At 43.5% G+C, this 21129-nt stretch overlaps 1 protein-coding gene across 3 annotated transcripts in view; it reads right to left on the bottom strand.

Moving 5' to 3' along the window:
• Positions 1-69: 69 nt before the first annotated feature.
• LOC132459507 (uncharacterized) overlaps positions 70-21129 on the bottom strand; it is a 46613-nt gene continuing 25553 nt past the window's right edge. For 2 of the 3 annotated variants that reach the window (XM_060054103.1, XM_060054104.1), the window contains exons 7-20: positions 20784-20924; positions 16125-16459; positions 12074-15826; positions 10367-10570; positions 7535-7623; positions 7007-7126; positions 6232-6381; positions 5238-5337; positions 4911-5042; positions 4478-4564; positions 4031-4129; positions 2726-2767; positions 894-926; positions 70-791 (exon numbers count right to left, since the gene is read on the bottom strand). In XM_060054103.1, the coding sequence (XP_059910086.1) occupies positions 761-791; positions 894-926; positions 2726-2767; positions 4031-4129; positions 4478-4564; positions 4911-5042; positions 5238-5337; positions 6232-6381; positions 7007-7126; positions 7535-7623; positions 10367-10570; positions 12074-15826; positions 16125-16459; positions 20784-20924 (5316 nt within the window). In that variant the 3' untranslated portion in view covers positions 70-760. The remainder of the gene's footprint in view (positions 792-893; positions 927-2725; positions 2768-4030; positions 4130-4477; positions 4565-4910; positions 5043-5237; positions 5338-6231; positions 6382-7006; positions 7127-7534; positions 7624-10366; positions 10571-12073; positions 15827-16124; positions 16460-20783; positions 20925-21129) is intronic. The other variant, XM_060054105.1, reaches the window with a different exon arrangement.

Raw genomic sequence — 21129 nt, 5'->3', positions numbered from 1 at the left:
ATAACTGGAATTAACTGGGGCATTGAGTCATTTATTTGCAGGCAGGGCAAGAAAGACAACATACATCGGTTTGTTTTCTTGAAAGCTTTATGTGGTTCTTTATTACTGTGACGAAGGAACAGAATAAACCAAAGAAAGCAAATAGACAGATGTTTCCCAACCAGGAGCCGACGACACCTTGACAGCAATTCATGCATGACAGTGGAGTCCAAATATATAGCTGACCTGATCATATCAAACAGGGTAATGGCCATAAAACATGAACTAAATGAATAGACAACATAATCAAGACAGCACAGCCCACAATAATGAATACAATGGGCAGGGCTCAATGAACAGCTCTATTTTGACGTGGTATAGGTAGCCCTAGTCTATTCCATTTAATTAAAAAATACATCTCTGGATAGTTGGTTATTGATCTTGACACCACATAGGTAAAATAACAAATTCCAAACGAAATCCAGGGGAAGATACTAAAATAACATTTAGGCACATTCATCGCACAAATGTTTTTGCAAATACAGTGTGAAACCACATTCTTTTTCATTTTCTCTCCGTTCTGAATGATGCCAGAATTCCTTCCATAGCAACAGCACAGTGTTTGGAGTATGATTATGCATCACATCCATTAACCTGCTATACAGCGGAGACGTTCAACCATATGCACTCCATAGCCATGAACTGTAAAGGGCGTGGCATGCAACATACTCAATAGAGTAGCATTGGCCTTGCATCAAGATGAATCCACAGGTGACTCCCGTCACACCGCAGAGTTACCCTTCTTCTTGTCTCTAGAAGAGAGAGAGACGGAGATACAGTGGGCGTCAAATGGAATTTGTAGTTTAGGTATGGGAGGAAGTATTTACACGAAAGCATGCATCCATACTGCTTACTTGTCTGCTGATCGCTGTAGTTCTTTATCCAGTCTGGTTCACAGGTATTGTGTGTGTGGGGGGGGGGGGGGGGGGGGGGATGTACAGGGTTAAAAGAGTCAGTAAGTGGGAGATCCATGTCAAGGGACCAAAATGCACAACACATGCAGCAATCTGGCTCAGCATCTCTACAATACCAGAGGAGTGTTAGTCGAGACAAAATAGACAAGAGTAGAGTATGCCATGGCATTTAGAATGAGTATAGTATTTAGCATAGAAAGTAAAGTATATTTAGTATGAAAATAGAGTATAGTATTATGATAGAGAGTAAAGTATAATATTTAGTATAAAGGGTAGAGTATAGCTCAGTCAGTGTGCCTTCGTTTCAATCAGTTTTATTTTTAAATCCAGTTGAACAAAAAAGCAACTGGAACGTTTTCTTACTCAACCAGCAGAACAGAGTGCATATCAGCCACAATTGCCTTTTCTTTTATGCCTTCCAAATTTGATGCATGGAGAAAACGGCGTGGGGGAGTTAGGCCTTCATTCATATGCCATTTTCCATCAACCAATTTATTTATAAAATGAGGCAGTCTACTGATAATAGGTTACAAGTTATAGATTATATATCTGATAGGTGGGGAGGTTGGCAATGCGTGGAAGTAGGGATGCGAGTGTTACAGCAGCTGAGACACGGGGTAATGCATTGGTTCTCGATGTGGAAAATGGTGATGCACTGAAAAGATTGCCTATAAAAAGGGGAATTGCATGGGCCTTCATTCTGATGCCATTTTCCAGTAACAAATGTATGTGGTATGGTAGGAATTAAACTTACATTTTATGTTAAACTATGATTATTATTAGGACTACATATCATATAGATACTTTAATGGTGGAAGATAGCTGATCACTTTTCCCCTATATGTTAGGTGTTATGTGGCGCCAGTGAGTCGGTTCACTCTATTCTTATCTGATGTACTTTCTGAAGAATATGCTGATATGCACACCTGTACACCATCTATCTGTTTGCATAGAGATAGTATACGTTCAAAAGGCACATTTATGACCTAGAATACATGAGAATATGCTGACATTCACACAGGTACATAATCTATCAGTTTGCATTGCAAAGATACAGTATAACCCCATAAAACATGTTATGCAAATCAATATTTTATGTAAGTCCAACTTTGTATTATGCAATGATTGGGAATATAAGGAGCAGGACGAGAATCATTCTGGAGTGTCTTTGCAAACCTCACTCGGCTTTGTCGTTGCCTGCTCACGGGTAGCAATAAAGTCTCTGTCAATACTTGATCCGGACTCTCCGATTCCTCATGTTTTTAGTTAGTTGAAGTGAAATAGATAAGTCATTAATAGATTCCACGATAAGCGGCAGTCTAATGAAAATAGGTTACAAGTCATAAATTCTATTTCTGATAGGTCTATAAATTTTTGATGATTTTAAAACACAATAATACCAATCACAAAAAAGTACCATAGGGAATGCCAACTTACAAGGTTAACCTAACCAGGCTTTTATCTTGAAAGTACTTAAAGGCAAACAAGGCTGATTCGCTTTTTGCTGGTTGAATAAATTAAATGATCGAGCTGCTTTGTGTTCACCTGGTTTTAAAATTCCACCGATATTCACGGTCATCTGTAAAAGAGCCACAACGTAACTGATTGCATTAATTTTCCCGAGCCAGCAAGCATTAATGTGTAACTTATTGAGGGAATAAGGTGATACGATTAAAAGGCAGGCTTTAGGGGAAATTGTTAGTCAAATCAGATATGGAGCACAAACTAAAAGCACAGACAAGGGCAACCGGAACACACGTTCAATGATTTACCTCATGCATGCAAATGTGTGTATACCCCTCTCCTCTTCGTACCTTGGAGGAGAGTTGGAAATTATCAGCATGTCATACCTCCAATATTAATAATTAATGTTATAATGGGATAAGTTCATCCATCTTGCATTTTCTCTTTTTCCAGTTGAGACATGACATGTTGACATATGACCTTAACGCTATTTAAGAGCAACTTGAAGCCGAGCTAGCTCCCTAGCTCAAATTATACCCCACACAGCGACTTCAGCTGTATAATTACCTTGTTGAATGAAGCAAGAAACCAAATGACGGGTAAAACCAGTTTTAAAGTATTGTTGTGTTAATCTTGAGCTACTGGCTGTTACTTATCATGGTGCGCTCCTGATTTTCCCGTTCACCTGAATGCCAAGCTGATCCCACCTAATTAGCTCAACCGTCTCCAACACGGTGCCCGCAAGGACCATATGAGGGCCCCGCAGGCCTGTTCTGAAAATAGCACAGCTCATTCTAGAAGCACTCTTTCCCAACTTTTTTAAGTCATTGTTGATAATTATTGTGAGAAATCATTAACATGATCAGTTTCTTCACATAGATGAGTATCATTAATCAATATTAATAATATATAACTAAAGGCAAACTGAGCAAATTGGTTATTTCAGAAGTGTGTATCAAACTTGGTGCCCTTCGTATGACTCAGTACCCATGAAGTAGCTCTCAGGTTCAAAAAGGTTAGTGACCCCTGCTCTATATCAATCCTCTCTCTCTACTCAGTCTCTGCCAGATCGTCCCTCGTTACTCACAGAGCTTTCCTGCAACTCCAGAACTGCTTCTCCGACGCTGATCCTGCCTGTTCCCGAACCCTCGCCTGTCTGACCACCCGCCTGTTGTCGAGTCCCCGCCGGCCTGTCTGCTCCCCTGTTTCCGGCTCCTTGCCGGCCTGTCTGCCCTCCTGATACCGACCCCTCGCCTGCCTGACTACCCGCCCACCGACGGTACCCCCAGTCTACCTGATTTGACCTTTCACCATTGTCAGTCTGTGCACTTGGGTTCTGCCTAACCCCAATGTTACAGTTATTGAGTTGTTTTTTTAACCTGCGGAGTAAATGCTAGCAAACTATTCACGGCAAAACTTACAAATTATTACTTCTTCAGGAGGTGCCAACCTGCAAGTTTCTATTTTACCTTAACCTTTTGAAAAATATTTCTACCATGTAGGTCTATGAAACAGTTTGACAGTACATTTAAACATACCAGCAACTTGCTCATTTCACAAATGACTTGACCAATGCCGTGATGAGAATAAAATAATATGAGTCTTGGACTGACCTGACAATACTCGCAGGAATCTGCACATACTCCATGGGAACCATCGCCCACAGCTCTGCCAGACTGTGCACATATTTGATCTTACTGCTGAACTTGTAGCTGAAGAAATAAAACAAAACAAATATTGGTCTGCCTGAAATAAACGATGCATCATGATGCTACCCTTTGGTTTGCTAATCTTTATGATACTTACTTGTCAGCAAGTATTTCCGCTATTCATGCTTGTGAGACCATATTGCTTGATACAGCATTTTGCGGATACATTATAACTCACTCAAACTCCAACTAATATCTATTCCTATGGAATAGATAATCTGTAATAATCTATACTCCAATAATCTGTATCAAATTCTAGAGAGTGGAGTTTTGGAGAGCACTTCCTCCTAGACAATCTACCTAATATAAATATCTCACTCAGTTTGTACAATGTAGGGAACTAGATGAGACCTTATGAAGGGTCGGGTCAGACCCAGTACAGTCCGTATGAACCAGGAAGGATGCACAATTATGAACTGCTTCAGGTTCTTCTTCAGCCTATGGGAACAAAAGCGAAAACATAATTTAAGTATGGTTGTGTGTTAGATGCTCACACCCTGCGTTAGTTATGGTGTCCACAGCAGGAAAGTAAAAACAGAAGGAATGCTCATTAAAGGTGACATATTATACTACCAGGTGTGAGTGCGATTAGCCATTACAAGCCTTTTTGAAATTCGGCCTCTTCTGACCTCACAAATGGGCGTATCCACCTAAATGTACACTGGATAGTTCAGTCAACCAGCCTACCAAGTGGACTGCAGCAAACGTTGCTCATCTATCAGTCATACATCTAGGTGGACATGCCCACTTGTGATGTCAGAAGAGGCCGATTTTTGTGCGTTACCTCCTGTCTATCATCTGGTAGCACTTCTTCATCCAGCTGAAGCCAGGCATTCTCCGGCGCGGTGTGGCTCCGTTTAGATAAACAACCATATAGTCCTCCGCCACCATCAGCTCCAAAGTACCAATGACATACCTGTACACACAAACACACACAGACCCAATACACACATACACACAAATAGACTCAAATACACAGACACTGATTTACCAATGAAGCTAAGTATATAGAATTTATCTTAAAGAAAAATAGAGTGTTTGACATTTTGGGGTCTTCTGACAAACAGGCATTGGCAAAGTTTATTGTATTTGTCAGTGAAAAACTTCTTACAGGAAAAGATTTTCCATGACATAGTTGTAGTTTTCACAGTTACTATCTGGTAGGAAGCACGCTGCAAAGACAATGATGGCGTTCTGGTCACCATAGTAACCTGCAAAACAAAAAACACAATGTGTTCAATATTCCAACCTGGTCTCACAGGAATCCGTGAAATGACTACGGACGAATAACTCGAAATCCGTGGACACATCACGGAAACACGCCGATTTCCGTGATGTGGCCACGGAATTCGCTCCAATGCAAGTTAATGACGCTGATGTTCCGTGGCTTACACACGGATCCCCGTTTCAACGAGCGAGTCGACCACGGGGGCTTAACTCAAAACCCGGGGTGGTCTCACTGAAACACTTAAATTGTCCTTGTTGTGTCCACGGAAGTAAATGACAATGATATTCTGTGGCACACACACAGATTCCCGTTTCAATCTGTGTGTGTGCTCCCGTTTCAATCTGTGTGTGTGCCACATTTGACCACAGCGGGGGCTTAACTCAAAATCTGTGGTGGTCTGACGGAATCACTTCAATTGTCCGTGTTGTGGCCACGGAATTTGCTCCAATGCAAGTAAATGACACTGTTATTCCGTGGCTCACACACGGATATCGGCGTGTTTCCGTGATGTGGCCACGGATTTCGAGTTAAGCGTCCGACCGTAGTCATTTCACAGATTCCTGTGAGACCATGTTGCAATATTCACATGCATGTCAACAAGAAAAACTCAACTTTGTGCACTAAAACAAATCCTCCTACTTGCCACGGCCGTCTCTGTGTGTACGTCTGTGTGTCTGTGTGCGTGCGTGTGTGTGGTGCGGGTGTGCTAGTTCAATTCCCAGGGCATGTGACGTAGTGTCTTATCCAACCTCAAGTGGCTTCAACTCTATGCCATGTGAGTCTTTGCGAGTGCGTGTGTGTGTGCGTTCGCGCGTGCGTGCGTGCGTGCGTGTGTGTGTGCATCTGTGCGCGTGCATCTGTGCGTGTGCGTGTTCACCTCCATGGGAGACGACCCTCCTGTATGGCTCGATGCACTTCATGTCCACGCGATGCTCCTGGTCTCCGATCGCCACGCTCCTCCACAGCAGGCTGTCCCGGCGCTCCTCCGCCGCACTGTACTCCGGGATGGGTTCCTGGGCGCCCGCCGCTGTGGACATGGAGGGGTACACTGCGCTATTTCCAATGCTCCCAAAAATAAAAAAAATAAGAAAAATAAAAGAAATGTACAGTGATGCGTAATCGTTAGTCTCATAGCGTAATTGCCTAAGTCGTATTTGAAGGTGCATCTTTATATTTAGCGTCAAAAAGTCAAATAGATGGCAGATAGTGATTACGGAATGTAAAAAGCACTCTGATTGGCTTAGGATATATCCGATCAGGCACAGTAAATCATTAGATATCACAATTTGAACAAAATATGACTTAGCAATTATGCTATGAGGCTAAGGATATACAAAATATATGTTGCAAAATGAGGTAATATATTGGAAATGTGCCCATTCAGACACCCGTTGCACAGGAAGGAGGGATGAGTCTCTCTTTCTGCCTTCCTTCTCAAGGATTCTTCCACGATAATTAAGGGAGTGTTTGATGGATCACATGTATCATCATATATGGCAGGGCCAACGTCACAGAGTCTGCATCACAGAGCCTATAGCAGCTTTACTTGCTCTATATATATATATACAGTATATATATCAGATGGTCAGGTCGAGTCACGTTGTGAAGCAGAGCAAACCAAAGGAAGAGGCTGAGACTACTGTCCACGTCACCGGTGTTGAGCTTGGGAGTACTGTCGCTTTCCACGGCGTCGTCTGTAGTGAGAGACCCCTCGCTGTGGTCCAGTGACCCGTCGATGGGCTGACCTTCTAGCTTCCCCCTGTGATAAGACCCTGGGGAAAGTTCCAGGATTGAGGGCAGTTCTTTATATGACGGATTGTGAGGGTTTTAATGGTATATATATATTTATATATGATCATAAATCAAATACATTTAGGCTCATATCAATCTTACCCACGGGCTGTCAGTAAGGGGTTAATGTTAGAGGGCTCATTGAAAAGTGCACATAGAATAAACCCAGATGTACATTTCTAATGATCATTAAACAAGGTAGAAAGTAAACAGTTTACATACAATAACCTCGAAAAGAGGACCTCCATTTTTCCTCCATGATTCAGAATAGAGCTAAACCACTCCCGGCTGATTTACAAAAACATGATGCCGTTTATGTTGGCTTGTCACACAGGTTCTCCAAGAAGTATTTGAAAGGATTGTTCTCACATTTCCCGTAACATATTTACCATCTTGGCCTTCCCCCTCATCATCTGGATTGTAGCATTCCTGCCCGGTGTTCTGAATGGATGCAGCATAATCTCCTTGTTCAGAGGATCTGTTAGGAGGGGCGGCGATGCATAACTGAGCCACTAAACAGAACAACACGGCCAACACCACCACGGCAACAGAGACCAGGAGAAAAAATATCGCCACGAGCAATCCATAGATTTGCATCTATAAATCAACGAGGATCAATCTAAAACCTAAACCTAGAGTGCATCAAACTCACATTTTGCTCAGTGGCACGGCACTGGGAATTTATGAAAATGTGTAAAGATGGAAAGAGATTGAGAATGACTGAGAGAGACGTAATTATTTTCTGCTTGGGATGCGAGTGTGGGCTACAGAGACAATGCAGAGCAGTGTTAGTGCCCATACTGCCATGGACTGGTTGTTATTGCCTACTTTTCAACTCCTTTTGAACCTTTGAGCTCAAGGCGCAAATTACAGTACTGTGTATGAAGACCAAACAGCAAAGCAACTAGCACTTGTTCTATGAGATTGATGGATTGATTAATACTTTAATAATCCCAGGGGGAAATTATTTTTGTCACGAACTCCAGATGTACATACACAAATATTAAGAATAAAATATAATATAAAATATATAATATTATATATATATATATATATATATATATATATATAATATAAACATATATACATACATAACAGATAAAAGATACAACCTAAGAAATATAAATATACAAATAACATAAATTTAAGGACAATATAAATATATATATAACACTATATATCAGTCCCTCCAGAAAAATTGAGCGTTTTTCTGCAATTGTTGCGGCCAAAAATTCTTGATTATGCGGCACGTTTTCTTAAAAATTGCGATGAAATATGCAGCATATTTATGCAACCTTATGCGATGAAATTGCGGGAACTTGCGAAAATTTTCTGCCACTAAATATACGACGTCTGAAATTCCACCGTTTATGCTTTTTCGACTTTTATGACCTATAAACGTTGATGTAATGATTTATAATCATGTTTAACCATGCTAAAGTGTCAAATAATGACTACATGCATTTAGACGTATTCCCTGCTGACCTTCTGGTGTGGCTGTGCAGAGCGCTAAACACTAGGGACGCTGGTCGGCATTCACTTGTTCAAATTTCCGAGATTTATCTACGTAGAACAATCCGGATTTTCCATGTATGGTAATGCTGCAACATGCTCTTCCGGAAGGTAACCAATCACAACGGAGTGGGGTTGGCAGGAGGGGGGCAAGTGTCATGGTCTGTCAGTTTCCTTGTCTTGTTTTGGTGTGTTTCATAAATTATCCTTTTATTGAACTGTCTGCTATGGGTCCTACCTGCCTGCCTGCCACCCACTAACCGTGACAGAATGATCCGACCATCATTGGACCCAGCGGACGCTCTTTTTGTTGGAGGTTGTGTTGGGGCGTACGTGCAGCGCTGTCGCTTCAAGGCCCGGGTTGGACGGTGCCTTACGGACCATCAGAGTGGGGGTTGTGAGTTTGGAGTGCCATCCGGTTCAACATTTGTCTCCAGCCCCCGAGCTGACTCCGGTCCCCGAGCCCTGTCCGGTTCCTGAACCCTACTCCTTCCTGAGGGTGGCCCTCTTCCAGAACTTCCAGACCTTCCAGAAGCGGCCCGCCCTCTACCTTGCCTTCCAGAGGGGTCCCGCCTTCCAGACATTCCAGAAGGGGCCCGCACTCTACCTTGCCTTCCCGAGGGGTTCCGCCTTCCAGACCTTCCAGAAGGGGCCCGCCCTCTACCTCGCCTTCATCTTCGCCGGTGCCGGCCAGCTGTGGGTCTTCGCCATTGCAGGTCTCCAGGATTGCAGGCCTCGAGATTATTTTTTTGTTCTTTCCTCCTGGCACCCCCCCACCCACCCTATTTGGGTTTGACTTTCTTTTTTTTGCATGTCGTGGGTCGCCTGGTAGTCGAGCCTTAGGGGGGGGGGTACTGTCATGGTCTGTCAGTTTCCTTGTCTTGGTGTGTTTCCTGTTTTACTTTGGTATCTCTGTCTTGTTTCTCCCCATGTCCGGTCAAGTTTCCCCCCTGTGTGATCACTGCTCCCTCCCCTAATGTGTTTCAGCTGATAGTCGTTGCGTGCCCTGTGTGTGTTTGGTATTTAAGCCCTTGTATTTCCTTTGTTCCTTGTCGGATCATTTTAGTTTGTGGTGAGTTTTGTCCTTTACCTGAACTGTCTGCTATTGGGTCCTATTTGCCTGCCTGCCACCCGCTAACCGTGACAGCGAGGGGGCGGAGAATAAAGAAGCCGAGTGTTGACGGAGAATGCTGAAAGCGCGCAGATAAGAGGAAGAGTTTCCCGAAAATCAACCTAGTTTTTTGTGCTGTGATTCGTGTCGGGTTGCTCTATAGGAGTCATTAATAAGGAATTAAGAACAGAAAAGTAGTATAATAAGAGATCTTTAAATATTTAACAAGAAAATGATGAGTGATATTTTTTATTTAAGTGATAACAAAAATAACTTTGGTAACTAAACGTTACCAAAGAAAATAAATTCAATTAAATTGATTTTGAGATGATTGAACGGAATTTAAATTCACAAGTTATAAGCTATTTTGATTCATTTATTCAAACCTGCTTACTTAATGAACAGTGGATGCCTTCGACTATAATCTACTGTCTATAATCTAAACAGTGTGGCTCCCCTTGAGCTTAGAAATAGTTCACTCGATAAAACATCTCCAAGGTTAAACGACTGTGGAAAAAAAAGCTTAGAAGAAGGTGCAGTTTGGCAGAAGGGCAGTGGAGAAACAGGTTAATTGTGATATTTAGAAGAATTAGCTTACATAAAAACGCTGGGTTCACCGTCGACACTGCTGTCAGGGTCACCATGCCTGTCGCCCTGGCTATCAACTCTCTGGTCGGTGTGGTGGTAGTTGTAGCCATGTTTGGCTTGACACTCAGTGGAGCTTGCGTCTCTCGTCCACTGGTACAGAATGTTCCCGCAGGGCGGCGGTAGGGCGAAGGCCTGCGCTGTCCCAGCCATGTGCCTTGGTCGGGGGGTGCAGGTTGGGTTGGGGGGGGGGGTCGCAGGGTATAGAAGGGAAGCAAAACACAGAGACCCAATTGTTAATATAGGTCATGAACTTTGTCCCCTCACACAATGCAAGCAAGCATGCAAGTGGTGAATTGACTGCCATCTATAGATGAACTGTATCCCGTACAAACAAATGCTGTGTGTCAGATGACCAAATCATGAGGTTCAGAGTTTGGAGGGGTTAGGAGTTGTGTCTAATTCCAATTGTCCATAGATCCAGCTAAAACATTCATTCCGAACGGTCTGAAAGAATTAATTGTGCAGGATAATAGATTTTAATATAATATAACAATACAATCTAACAATTACCCAGAGAACACAAACTGTGCTTATGAGTCTTCAGTCTGGTGAACTCACTACAGTGCCAAAACGGGGCCTCTTGAAGACAAGACTAAACCTAAGATTCACACACACACACACACACACACACGCACACACACACACACACACACACACACACACTCACACACACACACTCACACAGACACACACGCACACAGACACAAACACACACACACACACACACACACACACACACACACACACACACACACACACACACACACACACACACACACACACTTACACACTTAAAATCATTGTTATGCATATGCACGCACGCACACACATACACACCCACACAAAAAAACAAACGCCTTGTGCGAGAACTACGGGGAGCTGTATTCATTAACCGTGGTGGGATTTACAGCTGTAACGAAGCAGGTAATGCATATTTAATGAGGCATGAACAGATTTCAGAAGGCACACAGGGCCTCAGCTCAAAACAGACCATCCCACACACACACAGGCACACGCACGCTCATCAACGTTTACACTTTGACAATCAGAAGCCCAACATTTGGAAGTAGTGTTTACTTTAAATGTTATTTGTTCTCCTCTGTTACTGTTACCTGTTTCTGTCACACACACCTGCTGCACATGTGTGTGCGCACACAGACACACACACACACACACACACACACACACACACACACACACACACACACACACACACACACACACACACACGCAAACATGCATGTGCACACAAAAATATTTGTGTACGTATTCCCCCTCTCCCTCCTGCATCACACACTCCTCCAACACCCGATTGGCCCTCGGGAGGGCCTGGTGGTTCAATTCCTCAGGGTGAGAAACACACCGCAGAGAGCTCCAGGTGTGAGGGAGGCTGGGGTGAAGGTCAGAGCCTACTTGCAACTTGGGGCTTGTCGGTTAGTTAATTCCTGCTCTAAAATCACTAGATCCTGAAATGACGTGTTTAAGTCACTTTTGATAAAAAATAATTCCAAATCCATTAAATCTAATTTATTTTGTGTTTTTTGAAGCGAGGCAAAAGCATTTTATGTTTCAGTGTGTACTGTATAGTAAAATGTATCAATGCCATGTATGTTAGAAAATGAATAACATAAATTAGAAATTAAAGTTCCCACCTTACCTTTGACTTTGTGAGTAACTTGAACTGTCTCCCATTTCCTGATCTTGGGATCCATCGAAACCATGGAGCGTTGTCGGCTCTTTGGATGAGGAATCCTCTCTGCTTTGAGAAGTCACCCCCCATGTAGACTCCATTGTCTGCACAGCAAGAAGCTGAGCAGTACACTCTCCCCCCATAAGGTCCTTTGTGAGCCCCGTGCATGGCATTTGAAGGTAACCTCCCCCTTCTCTCTCCTTCCCCTGTCCTTCGGTCCGAAAGGAAGAGACAGGAGGCCCTGAATTGAAATCCCCCCCATCCTCTTCATCACAAACCTCCTCCATGAGATCCCCGGCGAAAGGGGACCCAGCCCAGGCTCTCTCTGTTAGCTGACCAGATTCGCTCACCGGGGTGCTGATGTAGGAGCTGTTGTGGGAAAACGAGCTGTGCGTGAGCTCAGGGGACGGCTGCTCCGAGTGGTTTGAGGGCACGTCTTCTCCTGCCGTAGGCTCCTTCCAACCGAATTCCACCCCCAGCAGAGGAGGACGACGCGGAGCTGCCGAGGGAGACTGGATCCCGTCGTCAGAATCCTCCATGGATATCTGGGAATGGACGTAAACCTCCTCTCTGGTTTTGAGGAAGTGATCGGACGGATGTCTCAAAGAGGATGACATGCTCCGTACCACGCGGTTTGACTGGCAGTCTGAAGTTTCTTCCGCAGCCTGCAATAGGCTGCAACATGACGCCGTTAAGTCCTGCTCTAGGACAACTTCGGGGGGTGTTTTTGAAAAGTTTGGGCCGGTAATTTCTGGAATAATGAAATCTTCAATGGTGTTATCTATTATTGTTGGACAATGCTCAGCGCTTGTAACATGTTGAGTGGAGCTGCATATATCTGTAGCCAATTCAACAGCGCACTCAAGGAAACTAATTCCTTCTTTTGAACAGGGCTGGTTTTTGGCGTGTTCATCATGTGAACCTTTATCCAAGGGCACCACATCAGAGTGAGTGGGTCTAGCTGCTACAGTTTGCATCAAGAAAGCTTGATTCTCACATGCACCTGAACCGTTTTCGGTTATCGTTTGTTTTTGCCTGCACTGTTTCCTGATTTCTTGGGCTTTCAGAAGTGTAGCAGCACATGAGAGCATACTGAATGTCTCCATAGACCTCCCTGCATCTCCCACTGGCTTGGCACTACCACTCTGCCACGCCCTGCTCAAACCATCACTCTGCCCCCCCTTGCTCTCCGTTACTGACCCAGAGACCACAATGGACTCCATCTCTAGGCCTGAGGAAGAATCTCCATCTGAGTTGGACCTGAGTTCATCTATGCTACTGAGGAGAAGGCTGTCATGACTACATCTCAGTACGTCCCTCTCTCCCCCAGAGCTTGGGCTCAGGGACATTGTTTCGACGACTGCAGCCTCGACATTTTCCCTTGCTTCAACGTGAGGTTTGCCATTTCTTTCAGTGACTGATACATCATGAACACGGGCAACTGTCGTTTCTAAATCAAGTGATAAGTCACTGCTCATGGTTGATTTGTTACTCCCAGCAACCTTTTGGAGGGTTTCCCTATCATCTTTGTTTAGGGAAACTACTTGTTGAGTGTGTATTTGAGCAATAGCTTGAGAATCTTCTGGACTCAAATCAAAACTTTCTGTACTGTTGCACAGGGGAGAATCATTCACTAGAATGAATGGGGATTGAACAGTTGATTGACCTTCAGAATCAAATCCATTGGATGTCTTCTTCAGTGCATCTTTTCCATTGTTAACATTTTCAGACTGGATAGGGGAACCAATGCAATCAAACTCGTTAATTTCCTCAAAAAGGAACATCTGGCTTTTTGAATGATCATTTTCATGTAACGGGGCAGACTGTTCGCAGTGTTGATTCCCCTTTTGTGATTCTTGAGGTTTGACAAAAGCGATAAAAGGGCTGGATTCTCCATCTAACTGTATCATGTGTGTGCCAGGACTAGCATAGATTTCAGGAGACGTTGGGGCAGTCCAAGCACTAGCCCCTACATTATCATACTCTGACGTGGATGTGACCATTTTAGGGACAGGCATGGCCCCACTATCAAGGTTTTGGTCGCTCAAAGTCAGATTTTGCTGATCTTCTGCTGTCATATCCTGCTCCACAAGGTCACTCAAAGTATAACTAACCTGGCTGTTACCTTCTCCTCCCACCTCTTCTACGATTATTTGAACACCCTCTTCTGCCACGAAAATGTTTGTGTGTTTCTCCTGATATACATGCTTCTGATTTTGGACTTGTTGGTTCATATGTGTGGCAGGTGCATATCTGGATGTATCCTGTGAGAGCCCAGAGCCTTTTCCTGTTTCTGGTGCATCTGGACTTGTAACTGAAGAAGTGCTATCTTCCTGTATGGTGGTGTTCCACATCACCATGCCAAACTCAGTGTATCCCAGAGGGCTTTCTATTAAAGCTCCGTCCTCAACAGTGGAGACCGGGCCACTATTGAAATCAGAGAGTTCCGGTAGGTTTTCAACATCGGGGGTGGTGAGAGGTGAAAGACTGTCATCGCGGATAGTTGTATTCCACATATCTAGGGACTCTGGGTAGGAAGTTGTCGTTCCGCTATCAGATTTGATAAAGCCCTTCTCAGCTGAGTAAGACCAAAAATCTTTCAGTTCGGTCTGTCTCTCTCCTTTCCTTCTAAGCATCCCCTCATCATCTTCTTTTGAGCTCTCTGGTGTAAGTGTGCTGGGCCACTTTCTATTTTTGGCTACAGAGAACAGTTTTCCTTGAACTCCAGCAATACTTGCCCAAATCATTCCATCAGTGTCCTCGACTGGAGGCGTCAACTGCAAATCAGCCAAAGTAGAAGTATCCAATGACTGTGTGAATCCTGAGTCCAGGTTCATGGTATTGTCTGCATCTATAATCATACTTAGTTGAGGTTTTAGTGTTTTATCCTCCCGGTAATTTGATATGTGAACCTCGCTTGAACCTTTGACTCGATTTGCTTCCAAAATGTTCCCCACACTCTCAGTCTGGACAACATTATTTAAATTTGACATATTATCTTCGACCATGGTTTGCTCTGCCACTGATTTGAAGCCAAATTCCTCCCATACCTCTGACAAAGAGGGAGTGAGGATCTGTTTTAGCTGATGGCCAGTAAGCCTTTCATCCTTATCTTCCTGGATGTAAGAACAATGGCTTGGTTGGCTGCTATCCACCAAGCTATTCAGGAGAGTGTGGGAAACTTCAGCTTCATGGATATCACCACAATGGAACTTTATCTGTTTGGCTGATGATGTTGCATCTTCAGATGCAGATCCAAATTTAGGAGCATAGAAATCAACCAAACTCAGATCCTCATATTCTGACAGACTGGAGCTTTCCCCTCGACTAGCAGCTCCTGTTTCCCCCAAGTTTTCTAGGGACACCTTTGCTGGCAAGGACGAGTTACTATTTTGTAAAGGGTCAAAATTAAACAGTTCCAAGTTATCGCTCCGGTTTCGGCTTCGCCGTTGCTTCCTCCTCTCAGGTGCAACGGGTGTGGAGAGGGTTGAGAACCCGAGGGGGGAAGGGTTTCTGAAGAACGGTTGCCCGGGTCCTGCCGTCGCCGCCGCCCCAGCCATATTCTCACCGATTGGGCTGTCGTCACTCAGGAAAACAGAGCCCTCCTTGGAGGAACGGCTGCTGCGGATGGTGGCCATACCGCTGTCTGGGCTCACCAGTTCACCAACTCCTCCTCCGACTCCTGCATTTCCTGAGTCTCCTTCCCGGTCTGCCATCTCCCTAAGTGCAGCAGGAGACATGAAGGTGTTGAGCCTAGCTGTTACAGTCAGACCTTAAACTACGGTATTACACTAGCCATTGGATTAGATTGGTTAAGAGAAAGAGGGGGATTCCCTTATTGGGGCCACCTGGCACTCATTTCACTCAGCCTGGAACCTCTATTTTAACGATGGGATTTGTCTATTCAAACAAATAAAACACTGGAAAATAAACACACCTCGGCTGATGTATACCATGCTTTTATCCGTTTCATACTCATTGAGAGCTGAATCGTAAATAATTAATTAGACATAATTACCCTGCAATGGAGACCTCGTCTGCACATGTTTTCTCTGTGTCCGAGCCATACATGTCTGTGATTCCTGAAGAGCCTTGGGAGAACTCAACGCTACCGGCTACGCCCTCTGTGGAAGAGGTCCTGCTGCTGGGGTGGCAGGCCAGCACAAAGCTACGCCGTTCAACAAAAGCTTTGAGTTGGCTGCGGAGCCCTTCCTCCAGCTCAGCGGCCATGCTGGCTGAGGTGAAGATGTCTCCAGGGAGATGGTAGACCTGCAGACAGCCTTGGATGAATTCCTCAGCCTCCAGCATCACTGACTGGGGACAGATCAAAGACTCCTCCAACTCACAGCATATCTGCAATTTCAAAAGTGCGCTGTGTAAAATGCATGGACAAGTCAAATCAAATGTAGCAGTATTAAATGATTGAGCACAAGGCTAAGAGCGGTGCTTCGAGTGGAGCAGATTAATGGCATATTTCAAGAGAATCGTTCAAATTGGTATACAAGCATGAAATTTGGCACAGATACTCTCTAAGGGTCACTTTTTGGAAAAAAGGCGTTGGCCACCAAGAATTCAACATGGCGGCCATTTTTTTTAGAGATGGCTGCTATTTCTGTCAAATGCTTGTTATGTCAATCGTTCAAACAGTGACGTAGGCATAACATTTAGTGAAAATACTCTCTTAAGAATGTTTTTTTTTTTAACTGTGCTTGTCCCTCAACAATTTAAGATGGCAACCATTTCTCCAGATGGCTGCCATTTCTCTTGAACCCTTACATAAATTCTTCAAATGGTGATGCTACCATCACATTTGGTGCAACTATTCTTCAAGGAACATTCTCATGGAAAAAGGTGTGTGCCACTCAAAAATTAAAGATGGCGACCATTTTCAAGATGGCTACCATTTCTGTCAGAGGTCAATGTAATGTGTTAAGGAATAGGTGAGTCAATCTATGAAAAAAAAGGGCTTAACCCCAACATTTTTTATACAAAAGGTTTTTCAATGGATTCTAGTAGTATTTGGTGTGCTGAATAACATACTAAAATTATACCAAAATATGCCTCCCAGAAAGCCCTCATTTCCAAGATGGCGGCCGAAATGGCGGCGGGGAGCTTGAAATGGCTATATCTCAAATTGACTTGAAATGTCTATATCTCAAATTGAGATTCCATACTTTGCCAACAACAACACCAACTATGCCCGCTGGCTTTCCATCCACCTCAGGGACATGTTATCTCTGGACAAAAAACACCCAGAACTGGCTCAGGCGTGGCAACTTTGTTGTCCACAAAACCCGTCGCAATTTCTCTGCACTTGCCCTTGATCAAGCCCATGAGCAAGCAAATGCCATCGTCAAGGCCGACGGTGGAGCTATTGGTCTCACAGAGAATCCATCTTCCCTGAGGAGATGGATGGTCGCTGGTCCTGAGGTTAGCCATCTGGTGTCACTATATGAAACTGAAGTACAAACCAAAGAAGCACAAGAGCAAACAGTCCATCATGAGCAAACTCCACAAGCTCAAAAAACATTCGTGGAGAGGGTCAAGAAACTGTCTAACTGTCTGCAAGACCTAGGCAATCCATTTGAAGAAGAGAGCCGTGATCTGTATTCTATAGACACAAGAGATATTGCGAATCCCAGCTCTGCTGAACTCCTACAGACACACCTTAAGAAGGGACAGACAAAAGCCCAGGACTTTGCACAAGGTCTGCAAGAGAATCCAACCACTTTCTATGATCCAATCAAGAGAAATAGAGTCGACTTCTTCAGCCAAGAAACCGCTACTGTTATGCCATCAAAGCAGAAGTTGGTGAAGGAGGATTGCCAAATATTCTCCAAACTCTTTATATCCTGTCAGAGCAGAGAATGTGACCTGCAGGAGTTTTTCCAACATGAGAATCAGCCCTACCCCGCTGCACTGAGTGATGGTGGAAAACTTTATGCTTGCCAGAAATCGCAGCTGGCCTCCATCCTTGAAACCTACATCACATGCCCAGAAAAAGAACCAGACACTGAAGTCATCATCATAGATGGTTCAGCTTTGGTCCATACACTACCACCAAAAAGCTTGAAGACATTTGAGGACTATGCAGCACTGGATGTTCTTCCCAGTATACATGCTTATGCCATGAAGTACAGGAGCACACATATTGTGTTTGATGTGTACAATCCATCAAGCCTCATAATGGAAACAAGGTCTAAACGAGGCCAGGGAGGTCGACGCAAAGGGACAAACAAGAATAAAGTTCCATCAAATTGGCGCAATTTCCTGAGACATAATGATTACAAAACAGACCTCTTCCACTTTCTGGCTGACAAGATTGCTCAAATGACTGTGCCAAACATAGTTGTTGTAACCAAGGGACCCGATGTCTTGAGTACATCTGAAACCTGTCTCGATCGTCTAGACAAATGTTTCCATGAGGAAGCTGATAGCTGCATCTTTGTACATGGCAAACATGCCACAGAGGAGGGCAGCAAATCCATAATGATCAAAGCCAATGACACTGATATTCTTGTTATAGCATTGAGCATCTTCCCATCCCTCCAGGATCTTGGTCTCCAGCAGCTGTGGGTTGCATTTGGGCATGGTGTGAGCGGTGAGAGAGAGACGGTGGATTGGTGTTCATGACCTATACCATGTTATTGGGCCAGTTAAGACCAAAGGCATTCTATTCTTTCACGCCTTTACAGGTTGTGATACTGTATCAGCCTTTCGCAACAAAGGCAAAAAGACTGCCTGGCAAACCTGGGACATTTTCCCTGAGGCCTCTCTCATCTTCAGCAAACTAAGTCAATACCCTCCTGTTCTGACTGATAGTGACCTGGAGATCCTTGAGCAGTTTGTGGTCCTGCTGTATGATCGATCAAGCACAGCTGTTAGTGTAGATGAGGCTAGACTTGAAATGTTTGCCCGAAAGCAGAGGCCATATGAGGCCATTCCTCCAACAAGAGCAGCTCTGCTTCAACACACTAAACGTGCTGCATATCAGTCCTGCTGACTGGAGATGGAAAAAGCTTGGTGAACAATGGGGGGCATTTTGGACGTTTTGAAGTTGTGAACAACTAGCCAAGTGAGGCTGCAAATCAGAGTGCCATGGAAGATGCAAATGTTTTAGATAGGGGTTCACTTGCACAGAACTGTGCAATTGCAAATGTGAATAAAAAAATAAGTAGGGGAGGCATTGGCTACCATTTTTTACAGTCTTTATTATGACTCGACAGAGCACAACCTCTCAATCTCAGGTTCGACAGTCTAACCAGAAGGCTGGTCAAAATGTGAATAGATTTTTTTTTTCTTCCTTTTAACTCAGTCCCAACAGAGTACAATATTAAAGCTACACCCACCTTGAAAAATGAATCTTGAATTTTTGCGATTGCCCTTTTCTAAAAGTGTGGCCGTTAGATTATTTTGTTAACATGCATGTGTGCATCAGTGTACATACTACCAAAATGACGGCCATCTTGGAAAAGGTCTCCATCTTGAATTTTTTATTGGCCACAATTTTTTTTTAAAAAGTGGCCTTAACAGAGGTATATCTTCTGTATCACTATTGTGGCAATGAACATAGGACAGGAATGGCAGTCATCTTGAAAAATGGTTTCCATCCTGAATTTTTACTGGCCACTTCCCAGTGGCCCTTCCTCTCTGTGGACTGCACCTTGCCATGGTGGAGAGGCTTGTGTATTCCAATGAACCTGAGAGCTATGCCGGCGGGGATTTTATATCCCTGGCAAATTTAATGAGGCCGGACAGGTCAAAGGAGAGGAGGCAGACAAAGCAGACATGATGTTTATTTGACAGAAATGGTGGCCATCTTGAAAATGGTTGCCATCCTGAAATTTGGAGTGGTACATACCTTTTTCCAAAAGAGGATTCCTTGAAGAGTATTTCTGCCTAATTGTATGCTTGCATCACCATTTGAATAATTTAAATAATTAATATTCGACAGGAACGGTGGCCATCTTAAAAATGGCGGCCATCTTGAATTTGACTGGGACAAGCATCTTTTTCCATTAACATGTCCTTTAGATAGTATTTGTATCAAATATTATGCTTGGATCACTGTTTGAATAATTGATATAATAAGCATTGAATAGCAATGGCGGCAATCTTGAGAAATGGCCGCCATATTGAATTTTTGAGTGGCCAACGCCTTTTTCCAAAATAGTGGCTCTTAGAGATTATCTGTGCTAAATTTCATGCTTGTATACCAAAGTGAACGATTTTCTTACTAATCTGCTCCACTATTCGTCTTTACTGTACCATAACCACTTCTGACACCAGCGGTCGGAAAATGTCTGCCTTGTTTTTGAGGCTAATGGTTTTTAGAAGATTTTATCAAAAATCATGTACACATACAGATACAGGCTTAATGAGCAGGTAAGTAAGGCATCTTCAAGGATGTGTTCTGGCCGGATGGGATCAGCAAGAACTTCAAATCCAAATCCCCTAGACCTGCCATCTCAGGTTTATTTGAAGATACATTTTATTAACGCAAGTAGACCATATTTCCTAAATAAATATCAATTATTTTTTTAATCCTAACGGTTTAGAAAATGTCACAGTGAATTCACATTTGCTATAAGATTACTTATCTTGGCATGACATTCTTGCCTCACTCTGATTGGTAAACATGTCCTGTAAGCTTTGTACGACACAAGTGAGAATTTACCTGATTTAGAATGTCGCTGTTGTCCGAATACACCAGCACCATTGGGGGTTGAGGTTGATCTGTGTACTTGACCACAACCAGGCTGTCATAGGTATGTCGATGGCAGAACGATTTTAACTGGTCCAAGTATCCATACCAGTCCTCAAAGAGAAAGAGAGACGAAGAAAGAGAATATATATAATGAAAGAACATAACAATAAAGTAATGAAACAAAGAAGCATAAAACAGAAAGAGAGATACAAACAAATTATGAAAAAGACACATCAGCAAAACTTTTAAACATTTTAATAACATCTTAATAGCTTTTGAAACATTTCCTGCCATTTTGACTATAGCTGAGTTGGAA

This window comes from Gadus macrocephalus, chromosome 6, assembly GCF_031168955.1.
Source record: "Gadus macrocephalus chromosome 6, ASM3116895v1".
Classification (NCBI taxonomy): domain Eukaryota; kingdom Metazoa; phylum Chordata; class Actinopteri; order Gadiformes; family Gadidae; genus Gadus; species Gadus macrocephalus.
Note: the sequence above shows the minus strand (reverse complement) of the source record. Positions and strands in the feature narration are given on the sequence as shown.